Here is a 14,070-nt window from a genome sequence, read left to right as displayed (position 1 = left end):
ATAATAAGTGTACATTAGGAATTTTTCTAACTTTTCTAAAATTTTGGCCGGAGTTGCCTTTAATATGGAGTTCCTCCACTTTCTCTATTCCCCTAGATCATGGGTCTCCAAACTGCGGCCCTCCAGCTGTTGCAAAACTACATTTCCCATCATGCCTGGACAGCCAAATCCAAAGCTTTAGCTGTCCAGGCATGATGGGAGTTGTAGTTTAACAACAGCTGGAGGGCCGCAGTTTGGAGACCCATGATCTAGGGAGCCCTAGATGTTAAGATCATGCCAGCTAGCTAGCCAAATGGCTGGGATTGGCGTTTTCTCTCATCCCAAACACATATGACGTGCAGGGGCGGTCTTGGCATTTCTGGGGCCCCAAGCGAAGTTATGTCTGGGCCCCCCCTCGACACGTGTTCCAAAACAATAGACCGCTGTGTGTTTCCCCCAATAGTATATACCCCTTGTGTCCTGCTCCCAGTAGTATATACCCCTTGTTTGCTTCCCCCAGTTATATATAGACCCCCTGTGTGCTGCCCCCAGTTGTATATACCCCCTGTGTGCTCCCCCACTAGTATATAGGCCCCCTGTGTGCTCCCTCAGGGGTATTTAGCCCCCCTGTGTGCTCCCCCACTTGGATATAGACCTCCTGTGTGCTCCCCCACTTGGATATAGACCCCTGTGTGGTTTCCCCAGTAGTATATAGACTCCCTGTGTGCCCCACCAGCATTATATAGACCCCTTGTGTGCTGCCCCAGTAGTATACAGACCCCTGTGTGCTCCCCCAGTTATATATAGACCACCTGTGTGCCTCACAAGTAGTATATAGACCCCCTGTATGTTCCCCCAGTAGTATATAGACCCCCTGTGTGCCCCACCAGTAGTATATAGACCCCTGTGTGCTCCCCCAGTAGTATATAGCCCCCCTGTGTGTTCCCCCACTTGGATATAGACCTCCTGTGTGCTCTCCAAGTTGTATATAGACCCCATTCTGCTGCCCCAAGTAGTATATAGACCCCCTGTGTGCTGCCCCCAGTAGTATATAGACCCCTCTGGGAAACCCCAGTAGTCTATAGCCCCCCCTGTGTGCTCCCCCAGTTATATATAGCCCTCCTGTGTGCTCCCCCCATTTATATAGACCCCCGATGTGCGCTCCCCCAGTTAAACAGACCCCTGTGTGCTCCCCCTCCCATATAGTATATAACACAATAAAACAAACACTTATACTCACCTGGGTCTGGGCGTCTCCTCTTCTCTTCACTCTTGTGGCTGCAGGAAGGGTGTTCCCTGCGATCACAAGAGGCCGCACTTCCCTTGTCCTGGCGCCGATGCTCCAGTGATGTCACTGGAGCGCCGGCACCACAAGGACAAAGCTGCCACTTGTGACCGCAGGGAAAACCCTTCCTGCGGCCACAAGAGTGACTGACAGGAAGGGGGCCAATGTCTCCCGCCCTGTCAGTGCTGCTGCATGTACCTATGAGTGCTCATTACGAGTGCTCATAGTTACAGTTCAGATGGCAGCAGCGAGCGGGGCAGCGGCCCTGTCCAGCGGTCTTGAGCACAAGAGCGGGCGTGGGGGCCCCCCTGGATGTTGGGGGCCCCAAGCAATCGCTTGGGGTGCTTGGTGCCAAAGACCGCCGCTGATGACGTGTTTCATCTGTAGTTATTAGCTGGTACCACTTCGGACTCCATACTCCTAGACCCAACATCTTCATGTACATCAGATGTCAGGGAGGACTTAAAGGGGTACTCCGGCACTGATAAAAAAAAAATAAATTAATCAATCAAGTTTTCACACTTACTATTCCTCCTGAGTCTGTCTCCGTTTGAAATTCCCGTTGTTTGCAGGTCCCTGAAGCTCCAGTTGGTGTCTTCATTTTTTCTTTACTTCCTGGTTTGGGGTTTCCCATGATGCTCTTTGTCTCCCGTGATGTCTAACTGACTTGGTAGAACTGTTAGATGGCTTACATCTTACTCAGCCAATCAGAGCTGAGCAACCTGAGTCATCAGAAAAAGGGAGGCTAGCTTAACAGGGCTTAGACCCGCCTCCCTCTTGATGATGTCATTGTCACAAAATGGCTTCCTGGGATCAACAGTCATTAGGGAAGAATGAGTTTACTTCACTTCTTGGTGGGGAGTTGAGGGGGGAAAAGATAGGGAAGGGGGGCAGATAGGTGGTTGAAGCATATTACAAAGTTATATAACTTTTATAATGTGTTTTAATTACTGGGCATAAGCTTTTCGCTGGAGTACCCCTTCAAGGAGCCTATGTAATCATATATTGTCAAAGCTAAGTAACAACCAATTTGTTTAAGAGTTCTCTACATCAGTTGCCAACTACAATCGGTGTCCTCATGACAAAGAACTCTTACTCATGGTCGGTGGTTTTCTGTGCAAAGCCCATTCGTGACTACAGACCAAAGCCCCTTTAATGACTTGCCAAAGTAACTAGTGGGTGGGAGTTTTATCTGCAAATCCGCCCATGTGTACAGACCATACTCCTATGATGATACAAAAAGTACCTTGTGGGTGGTGGTTTTCTATAGAACCACAGCCACCAGAATGGTGACCTCACTATCTAGTGGGCCTATTACAGTATGTTAGGGCAACCTCTATCCATATACATTATTACAGTTTACATACTTTATATAGAAGGATCCCCACTTTCTAGACCCCTCCCCCTCTATTAGCAAAATGTCAACACAGCTCCATTGTACATGGTGGTCTACATGGTATCTTTGTTCTAATAGGTACAAGAAGAATCTGAAGGCTCTGTATGTGGTTCATCCAACCAACTTCATCAAGGTCTTGTGGAAGATATTTAAACCAGTCATAAGGTGAATATAATCTATGAGTCAGTGTATGTATATTATATATCATGTATTCTACATAAGCATATCCATGTATAGTCAATGGGGGGATTTATCACACATGGTGTAAAGTGAAACTGGCTCAGTTGCCCCTAGCAACCAATCAGATTCCACCTTTCATTTATCACAGACTCTTTGGAAAATGAAAAGTGGAATCTGATTGGTTGCTAGGGGCAACTGAGCCAGTTTCACTTTACATCATGTTTGATAAATCTCCAATATCTTAACATTCTCATAGGCCTGATGGTACATGGGAGACTGTGTAGTTGAGGGAGAGAGGATTGAGTGGGTTAAAATATATACACAATACTCACCTCACCGATCCCTCACTGCTACCATTCCCACAATGCCTGGATCCTCACTGATCTCCACTTACATTTCACTAGCCATAGCAGTGCTGCCGTCTAATTGGTTGAGCAGGCAGTCCCTGCTAGGACTGGGAAGTAAGAAGAAGACTGACAAGTAGGAGACTGGATGGTTACCGGCAGTACCATATCCACATCGGGGTGGTCACCACAGAATAGTCACTGATGGGTGGTGGTAGTGCCAAGAGTCATCAAAAGGAGAGTGGTCAGGATATGAGGGCCCACACAACAAGACAGGATCGTAGTCAGGAATGGAACCAAGAGTCAGATCCAGGTGTATAACAACAGGTAGCGGCTGAAGAATCCAAAGGCAGAAGCAATTTCCATGAATAAGGTCAAGATCAGGGTCAGTCAGGATCAGTATAACAAGGAACAAGAACAATGTAAGGAATAAGACATCCACGACAGTGTGTCCTTTGGGTAGGCCACCATGCCTGAAGTCATCTTTGAGCACCACCAAGATAGGTGTTGCCCAATCCAGCCGAAGGAGAAGGTGCTAAAGAGGAGGCATCCAGTTTTCTTGTATATGGACACCACAGGATAATTGGAGCATGGCACACCAGCCAACCATATCAATGACCATCCATATAATACATGGACACACCAGCCAACCATATCAATGACCATCCATATAATACATGGACACACCAGGTCCACCAGAACAGGAACCAGGTGCACTCTTTGACCTCTATTAGATATTTCTTGACTCTAAATCTTATCCCCATTTTCCTCATATTGTCCCTTTTTCCCGGCAGCGACATCATCGTCTCGCCACTGCCGAAACAAACAAACGTTTCCACAGTCCTTTCATTTGTTTTCTCCCATAGGTTCCTATGTAATTATATTTTTTCTCGAGCCAAGCACCGGGTGTGATAAGATCATCAGCGATCTCCATGCTTTGGCGCGTGATGCGGAGCGCTCAGCATTCTGGAACCGTTCTACCGTTCTTAGCTCTTTCATCTTCCCTCCTTGCAAATTATATTCAGCGAAAATGACAAACTCCATAGGTGCTACAAGATATAACGTAGTAATCTCCCCGTGCCAACCGCTGATAAATTAATCATGTTTGGAAACCTGCTCTGCTCGGGGTGATAACATTAACCCTTCATGCGGGAAGCCGCGGCTGACGACGGCGGCAGCTCGAATAAGATTCATGGACTTCCTAGAAAGTGACTCTTGTCTTGTTTTATACAGTCACAAGTTCGGCAAGAAGATTCTGTACATGAATCACCTGGGTGACCTTAGAGAGCATCTGCGGTTCAACCGGTTGATCATCCCCCAGGAAGTATTACAGTAAGTGGCGCCATAGAGGTTTTATAAGGTGGGGGGGTACCTAGTAAACCAAGACTACTTGTACATAGAGCTCCTATGGAGAGTGGTGGAGCCCATTCCTAGCTGGTCTTATTCATGCATTGTTTGGATGATAAGAGTCGGCACAGGGATGAGGTCTCCAGCGCGAGGATGAAGCCAAAATTTCATCTCCTCTACTCCAACTTCTTCATGAATGGCTCTTGCAGGGGTGCAGTGGTGCCAGCATCTGGGGCACCCACTAACAGGTGGACCATGAGTACTCTTTTAGTCCTAACTAGAGATGAGCGAACTTTGCATGAACCCGAATGATCAGCCTCTGAATCCCACCACCTGGAGAAGGCGAATGCATCCCAAGGACTATGGCTGTATCCATGTTTTTCAGGTAGTCCTCAGGCTACATCCACCTTCTCCAGGCAGCAGGATTCATATGCCAATCATTTGGGTTCGTGGAAACCTGAACTTTTGCCAATTTTGCTCATCTCTAGTCCCTACCATTGTTTAAGGGACTCGGTGAGCACTAGCAGTCCATTGGTTAGGGTTGGAATACTTTTTCCACCAGTTTAATATTGAACCCTTTATCTTACCCTGTTGATATCCACCTTAACCCCTTGTTCACTGCCTTTACTAGTGACATACCATTCTATCCATCTACACATCTCCATACATACATCTCTCTCCATACATATACATTTTCCACTCCCTAAAGGCCCTATTACATGAAACGATTATTGGCTGTATTCGGCCGATATCGGCCGTTACGGCCGATAATCGTCCTGTGTAATAGAAGGGAACAATCAGCCAACATTAACGATGATGCCCTTCCATATATTACCACTATACCCTTTCCTATGTCAACTTATACTCTGCCCTTCCCAAAGCCAATACTGTATCCTGATGCCCTTTCACATATTACCCCTATACCTTTCCTCAAGTTGCCATATACCCTGCCCTTGACCAAGATGACCCAATACCCTGATGTCCTTCCACATATTACCTTATACCCTCTTGCCCTTCCCCAAGTCACCCATTTACCCTTATGCCCTCCCATATATTTCCTCCTCTACGTTTCCCTAAGTTACCTTATACCCTGCCCTTCCCCAAGTACCCCTATACCCTCATGCCCCTCCACATATTAGCCATTTACCCTTCCCCAAACTGACCCAACACCCTGATGCCTTACATATAGCCTTCCCCAAGCCATTATGCCCTTCCACATATTACCCTTATACCATTTCCCAAGTTAACCCCACACCCTGCCATTCCCCAAATCACCTTATACCTTGCCCTTTCCCAAGCCACCTCTATATCTCGATGCCCTTCCACATATTACCCCTAAACCCCTTCCTAAGTAAATACTATGCCCTGCCCTTCCCCTTACTCTCTTTTCATGGTGGAATATAACTGTCATAGAATGTACAGGAGCAGGGACTGCTCTCAAAGTCAGGTGTCCCTGCTCATGCACACTAAGTGGCAATGCATACAGCATATGCATTGTCGCTCACTTTACGTACTTAGGGGTGTAAAATCTAACAGATTTTGTGCCTCTAAAAATGTTGTTGTTTGTTTTGAGCATATTTTCCCTGGATATATCAGTAGCGTTATTGATCGGGAAACATGGTAGGAAGAGGGCAAAGGTTAACCTCTCTCTAAAGGAGTTTGACAATAGACAAACCCATACGGTATAGCCCATCCAACCCTCGAAGCTTAATAATCGCTTGTGCAATATCTGTAATGATATATGTGGAATAAGGGCAGATAGCTATGTTTAGCCCAGTATAATTAAAGTCGCAGGGGGGCGTTCACACACCTATGTTAGAATCCCTTCTGCCTTCTTTCTTCTTTGTGCAATTAAATAATATTCACAAAAAAATTCCACAGCTACAGGAAAATGATGTGTTTAATGATTATTCCGTCTGGAACTACATATGTGTGCGCTAAATGATTACAGACATGATGAAAAACTACGCGTCCAACAGAAAGGAAGACCCCCGCCTGTCATCAAAGCCCCTCCACCTCGTCCTCCGCTCCCAACACAGCAGTTTGGTGTCACTCTACAATAGTAAGTTTTCTATCGTTATAGTGAAGGTTTTGTACAATTCCAATGCATCTGAACTGAAAAAGAAAACAAATTGAATACAGTTTAATTTATACAGTTCCTTTGCAGATCTATGTGTTTCCATGGAAACAGACTACAAACAATCATTGTGTAGTCAGATTCTTTTCTTCTATGTTTGTCATGATAGGCTATAGGTTGAGTAATGGCAGCTGAACTGGAACCCAGCAGCATTAAAGGGGTTATCCAACACTACAGAAACATGGCCACTCTCCAGTTCAGGTGCGGTTTGCAATTAAGCTCCGTTCACTTCAATGGAACTAAAGTGCAAAACCTGCAGCCAAACTGGAGACAAGAGTGGTGCTGTCTCTGGAAGAAAGTGGCCATGTTTTTGTAGCGCTGGAAAACGCCCTCAAGTTATATCTGTGTATCCCGGATGTGTGGTACAGCAAGTTCGCTCATCGATACTTACCTATCTGTAATCTCTGTTGTCCTCCGCCTCCGGTGTCTCCACCACCTCTAGCCCACTCAGCCAATCACTGACTGAGATGGAACAGTGCCGTGGCCAGTGATCAGCTGAGTGGGCTGTCACTCCTGAGACGAGAGTGACACTTAACCCTGAGGCTGGACCCACCTGTAGCAAAACACCAGAGGAGCGCAGACAGGTGAGCATTACCTTTTTTTCGTGTGTACTAAAATGTGTGGCCGCCATCTTTACGAACTTGTTACGAACTTTGAAAAAAAGTTTGTAATGAATCTCAGTTTGTAAATTTCGTCTCAATCATCTCTAATAGTAGCCATATATTTTTATCATCTTTTGGGTCTTCTGGGCTTAATTTAGAGGCAGCACAGTTGTCCCATTATAGCCATTGGTCTACCAATCTAGACGAAAGCCAAACCCATCAACTTCAGCTAATTGTCTGTGGTGGTAGATGATGCTGGGGGAGAGAAGTTTCAGGTTTATTGGCTTTCAGTTGCCTGACCCTATTGTTCATGGAGAGATAAGCCGCATCTAGAGATGATTGGCCCAGTCTTTCTCCATTGAGAACACATAGGAATATTCATGTAGTTCACCATATTCACCATATTTTTGTGTACGTTAAAAAAACGGATGCGCTTTGATCCATTTTTTTTTTATAATGGAAGTCAATGGAAAAATGGATCATAAATGCATCCGTTTTTTATCAAAAAAATGCCGGAAAAAAACGTAGTGTGAACCCAGCCTTAGAGGTGCACTGTCTTCTCCACCATTTGGAAATTAAACGCCTATCTCCATGATGTGCCACCAATGTCTATGTTAAAACAAACCTTTAAAACTTATAGGGTAAATAAAATCTTCCATATAAGCCTGGACCTTTCAGAATTTCATTTTCTCCATGTTTTGTCGAACGTGTTAAAAGGGGGCGGGGCTTACATTTAGAGGAGTGGTCAAATTTCTCTTAGGGTCCTATTACACGGACCAACTATGGCCCAATCATTGTAGTAAATGAGCTGCCAATCAGCTTGAGCGCTAGATCGTCCCTCGTTTACTGGACCTATTGGACGGCCCGGTAATCGGACAGTAAGGGCTTCATGGACATCGTTAGCGATGGCCATGCAGCCCTTGCCTATACACCTGATACCTTACCTCTCCCCGCTCCTGTTCTTCTCTCCTGTGCTCCGCAGCTTCCCGGTTCTGCAGCCGCCGGGATCAGGATTTATTTTCTAAAAACCTATTGATCCTATGGATGGGGGGGGGAGGAGAAGATATATTAATAGTCTCCATTAAAACGAGGTATCGATTTTTTTTTCCCCCAAATTTTTTTTAAATTTTGTCATAAGTTTTTTTTTTTAATTTTTTCCATTTTTTTTTTTTTTTTATTTGTAAACTCTTTCTTGTAAGACGCTGTTTCTGAGATTAGGGAATAATAATAACAACCAGGCATTTCCAGATAATAAAACAATTAGATTCTTCAATTTCCATTCCTGGTGTTTCCCGGGCAAAGAGGTCACGTATAGATTACGGAGTGTGACGAGACATCACCTCTTATCTTATAGGACATATGGTGTGCTCATATCATCTGTATTCCCACTTTGGTAGATATGTCAGGTTTAGTCTCTACAATATATAGTGGATTTTTTATGATGATGCGATGGGGGTGGGGTGAGGGTATAACCAGCTAAGTTGACAGAGTTGTGTTGAGGTAGAGTAACTGAGAGGAGGATGCCGTGAGAGTCTCAACCCATGTAGTAATGTGCTCTGCTGGGATGGTGGAGGATGAGGTAGAATACTTAAAAGAATAAGAATAAGAAGAACACCTGTGCCCATCTATTGACCTTTCACTTCAGTCTTTACACCACCTTATGCCCACTAGCGTTGGCCAAACCGTACTAATGGGTGACACAGGTCCCAGACCTTGTTACCTGGGTTAAGCGGAATGCTGAGGATTCCCTGATGACACCCGTGCTGCAAGACAGAGTTCCTAGGCTTACTGCTACTTTGCTCTGTCCGGACCAGTTCCTGGCTCTGTGGCTCTACAGTGGACACTGTCCTGCTCTGTGAATTCTTCTTGTCCATGGCGTAGGTTGAAATTATCTTTTGGCTAGTCCTTTCCTGATAGGTTTAACACTGCATAATGCTTGGTGTCGATGCTTGTGCGAAGGTTGGCAACAGTGTACTGTCCTGCGTCCTACCCATGCGGGGTACTGGCTAAGACTGACTACTCTTCCTGTCTCCTGTTACTATCTCCTGTCTTCCTCACTTCCTCCCCCACCCATGGGACTAACTTCCTCTACAGGGTGTAGGGTGCGCTGTGATTGGGTGAAAAGAGTGCAAAAGAAGAACAGAGAGGAGAGGTGATAGGAAAGAAGAAAACAGAAATCCTACTGGTCTACAGATTCTGGTAACACATAAACACAATAACCCTTTGTGGTCCTTCAGCTGTGCAGCTTCCATACATTAATATACAATACAGCGACATCTAGTGGCCAACTCTTAATACTACTTTCATCATAATAAGACCACAAAAAGTACAGAACTTTGTGAAGGGTGTGTGTAACAGTAACACCCCTATGATCGCTATTGGAAGCTGCATCTAGTCCAGCACCCGCTTGTGGACAAATGTAGTATTACATGCTGGCCATATAATACAGGGATGAGAATTGGCCAATGTTAGTGGCTCCCAGTACTGCAATACCAGACACAGCCTGTAGACAAGAGGGGGCACTGTTCAGGACGAAATCAGGGTCTGAAATGAAGGACACTGCCCATGAATATAAGAGTTGTCGAGCATGGAATGAAGTAGGAGCTGAGTGGCAATACCAGACACAGCCTTTAGATGGCGGGGGGAGGGTTAGTTTAGGAAGAAAGTACTGACAGAGCTGATATGGAAGAAACTGCCCATGAATCGAATACAGTGTGTGTTGTTTATGGAGTGAAGTAAGAGATGAGCTGTAATATCAGACACAGCCTGTAGACAGGAGGAGGCGCTGTTCAGGAAGAAAGTATAGGCAGAGCTGATATGGAAGACACTGGCCATGAATAGAATACAGTACGTTTTGTTTATGGAATAAATTAGATGAGCTGTAATACCAGACACAGCCTCTAGATAGGAGGGGGCGCTATTCAGGCAGAAAGCAGTGGCGGAGCTGAAATGGAAGAAAATAGCAGTGGTAGTGATCGAGGAAGGAAGATGTTTCTTCTTTTTATCACCTGCCTGAGCACAGATTTTTTTTAAAAAGATGAAGAAACAGCGCCACTCTTGTCCTCAGTTTGTTTGTAGTATTGCGGTTCAATTCCATTGAAGTGAATAGAGCTGAATTGTAATACTATGCACAACCTATGTGTGGTGTTACCAGGAGCTGAGCTGTAGTAAGAGTCCACCCATGAAGAGAAGGAAATACTAGGCTCCCATCTATGATCAGGAAGAGTCTTGTTCTAGAAGGAAGCCGGGGCTGAGCTGTCATAGAAGACTCCACCCATGAATAGAAGGAAATACTAGACTCCGCCTATGATCAGGAAGAGTCTTGTTCTAGAAGGAAGCAGGGGCTGAGCTATAGTAGAAGACTCCGCCCATGAAGAGAAGGAAGTACTAGACTCCACCTATGGTCAGGAAAAAGCTTTTCATAGTCCACCCATGAATAGAAGAAAATACTAGACCCCGCCTATGATCAGGAAGAGCCTTGTTCTAGAGGAAAGCAGGGACTGAGCTGTAGTAAGAGTGCACCCATGTAGAGAAGGAAATACTAGGCCCCGCCTATGATCAGGAAGAGTCTTGTTCTAGAAGGAAGCAGGGGCTGAGCTGTAATAGAAGACTCCACCCATGAATAGAAGGAAATACTAGACTCCACCTATGATCATGAAGAACTTTTTTCTAGAAGGAAGCAGGGGCTGAGCTGTCATAGAAGACTCCACCCATGAATAGAAGAAAATACTAGACTCTGACTATGATCAGGAAGAAGCTTTTTCTAGAAGAAAGCAGGGGCTCAGCTGAAGTAGAAGACTCCACCTATGAATAGAAGGAAATACTAGACTCCGCCTATGATCAGGAAGAAGCTTTTCATAGAAGGAAGCAGGGGCTGAGCTGTCATAGAAGACTCCACCCATGATTAGAAGAAAATACTAAACTCCGCCTATGATCAGGAAGAGTCTTGTTCTAGAAGGAAGCAGGGGCTGAGCTATAGTAGAAGACTCCACCCATGAAGAGAAGGAAATACTAGGCCCCATCTATGATCAGGAAGAGTCTTTTTACTAGAAGGAAGCAGGTGCTGAGATACAGAAGACGACACTGTCCATAAACAGAAGGGGCACAGTTGAAGCAGATCTGGGGAGCTGGGCTGCAATACCAGACACAGCCTGCAAAAAGGAGTGGTGCTGTTCTAAAACAAAGCAGGGGCTGAGTTGCACAGGCCAGAAACAGAAGTGACGTCATATCAGGAAAGAAGCAGGGACAGAGCTGGAGACCAGAGACAACCCAAGGACAGGACTGAAGTTGACTGAGCTGTAATACCAGACTCAACCTCCATGAAGGAGAGGCGCTGTAGTAAAGCAAAGCAGGGGTTGAGCTGTGGTAGAAGAAACAGGCCACAAATGTTACCATATCAGGAAAGAAGCAGGCTTGAAGACTGGAGATGGTCCTAGACCAGGACTGGCGTTGGCTCTGGAAGAAAACAAGGACTAAGCTGACACAACACATAGACAGAAGAGGGCAGCCATGTTTTTTTTCCATTATTATACACTTGCCTGTGCATCTTGTATGGAGTCTTCCCAGTTCACAGACCGGTGAAAATTGCAGAGGCGCGGTAACGTCCTCGCTCCGGCACCTTCCGCAGGTCTGGAGATTAGAAGACGCCGTTCACCTCGTTTGGATCTGGGCTCTAATGATATAAATACGGCACGTCTTGCTCCTACTCCATGGAGGGTCAGCTAAAGACAGGGCCGAGCTTTTATTATTAGTTTTCAGCAAGTGCAGTAAAGCATCCAATTACCCGGACTTGTTATAACAGGAAGGAACGTGTCACCTCTCCAGGCAATTGGAAGGAACTGATTTAGCTGATAAAAGAAATTCGTTGCCACATAAAATTGCATTTGTATAGACGTCGTGGCCTTTCGCTCCGGGGACGGGAACGGGAAATGGTTTTGTCAATCCTGCGGAATATTAGAGCTATCGGAATTACCGCTTCATCCTCATCAGGCAAATTTCCCAGTCATGACTCGGGGACCCGTAAAAGCCGACTCCAAGCGGGGCCACAATTAAACTCTAGTCCCTAGGGACGTCGTGGTGGGTGTAAGGCGCGAACACACGTCATCAGCTGTGACCTTTTGTAGTTCACGGGGCGATTGTATTTATTTTAAAGGGACAGTGATGTCAGTTCATTAGATTTTGTTAAAAAAACTCAGCAGCACAGCACACAAGCCGTTACGGGTGGTCCACTAAGTCTTATGTCACCCTGGTAAAGGTTACCTGAAGGTGAAGGGTTAACGATACCACTATATGTTCTCTGTTCTAACCAATCACTGGTGCAGGTACCTTACACAGCTTACAGCCAACTACGCTACTTCTTACACAGCCCCACCAATAGGAGGTCAGACCCGGTCACCATTATAAAAGCATAGCTAGTTCCTGGTGGGAGGTCTTTGGTCTTGGTTAGTCGGAGAGAGACTAAAGCCACAGGTTCCTTTATAAGAGAGACTTTCTTTTAGATGAATTCCTAAACCCACAGGAGGGGTAACCCTCTTTTAGGGACCACCATGTCCTTCTACAGTTGTCAGAAGTTTCAGGACTGATCCCCAGTAAGACAAAGTGCAGCAAGCCGAAGTATCTTACTGATGTTGCACGGCTATCCTGGGAGGTCTTGTTGTATAGCCCTGGCACTCTCTGAACTGACTGGCAGAAGGAGGTCCTAACCATAGATATATACGTGACTAGGAATATTCTCTTTTTCTACTTCACTACTATTTTCTACTGTAATCCCAGCAGAGGTCCCCAAGACAGTCCCTGTCCCTCCTCTAAACAAGCTTCACCCCTACTTTTACCTCTACTCCCCTACGCACTGCTGTCACCTGCACCTGTCACATCCCGAGTTTATTTCAATTGTATTGCACCAAGGTTTACCAGTAAAAGTCACCTTTGGTTAAGTGCTGGACTCTGTACTATCTTGGTCGCTGCACCTGCGCCCACACCTTGTGCTAAACCTTCAAGTGCCAGTGCCCGTGTCTGGGAGTAGGTAACAGCGCTCCTGGCCACCGTGGCAAGTGTCCCTTTATAACCAGAACCCACCTGCTGTATGCCCCTAACATCTCCCTCACCTGGCAGTGTAGTAATATATTATTTTATCCCAGAAAACCCCTTTAAATGCCCACGGATATAATATCACTGGAGTGGGAACTTTTTTCCCCGATAAATTTCACCTGCAAGCCAACTTTTGAGTTAGGGGTAGTGTATATAGTTTATATTGCATGTGTATGTATGTATGTATGTAGTGTGTGTGTGTGTGTGTGTGCGTGTGTATGGGTATATGTGTGTGTATATATGTAAATTGCATATATATATATATATATATATATATATATATATATATATATATATATAGTTTATAACATGTTTGTATGTATCTGTATAATTTGTGTGTGTGCATATTATATATATATAGTTTATAGCACATGTATATGTATGTGTGCAATGTGCATATATATATATGAATGCTGTATTTGTATATTTTGTGTATGTATATGGGTATATATGTATAGGTATATACTGAGTGGGGTATATGTGCAATGTGCATGTAATGAGAATCACAGAGCTGTGCAGGAGGATAGTGACAGAAACTTTTCTATTCAGCAGTGTGAATGGCTGAGTGTAAGTGCAGGCACATTATAGCAGCAGTGTGTATAGCTGAGTGTAAGTGCAGACAGGTTATAGCAGCAGTGTGTATAGCTGAGTGTAAGTGCAGGCAGGTTATAGCAGCAGTGTGTATAGCTGAGTGTGAGTGCAGGCAGGTTATA

General features: G+C 45.2%; 1 protein-coding gene across 3 annotated transcripts in view; it reads left to right on the top strand.

Annotated features, from left to right (window-relative positions):
- The window catches only part of ARHGAP8 (Rho GTPase activating protein 8), a 54,122-nt gene that overhangs the window by 22,505 nt on the left and 17,547 nt on the right, over nt 1-14,070 (top strand). For all 3 annotated transcript variants that reach the window (XM_069967886.1, XM_069967890.1, XM_069967884.1), the window contains exons 6-8: nt 2,739-2,825; nt 4,418-4,516; nt 6,483-6,593. In XM_069967886.1, coding sequence (XP_069823987.1) covers nt 2,739-2,825; nt 4,418-4,516; nt 6,483-6,593 — 297 coding nt within the window. The remainder of the gene's footprint in view (nt 1-2,738; nt 2,826-4,417; nt 4,517-6,482; nt 6,594-14,070) is intronic.

The sequence above is a fragment of the Dendropsophus ebraccatus genome, chromosome 1 (genome assembly GCF_027789765.1).
Source record: "Dendropsophus ebraccatus isolate aDenEbr1 chromosome 1, aDenEbr1.pat, whole genome shotgun sequence".
Lineage (NCBI taxonomy): Eukaryota > Metazoa > Chordata > Amphibia > Anura > Hylidae > Dendropsophus > Dendropsophus ebraccatus.
The sequence above is the reverse complement of the archived record's forward strand: the minus strand, read 5'-3'. Positions and strand labels throughout refer to the sequence as shown.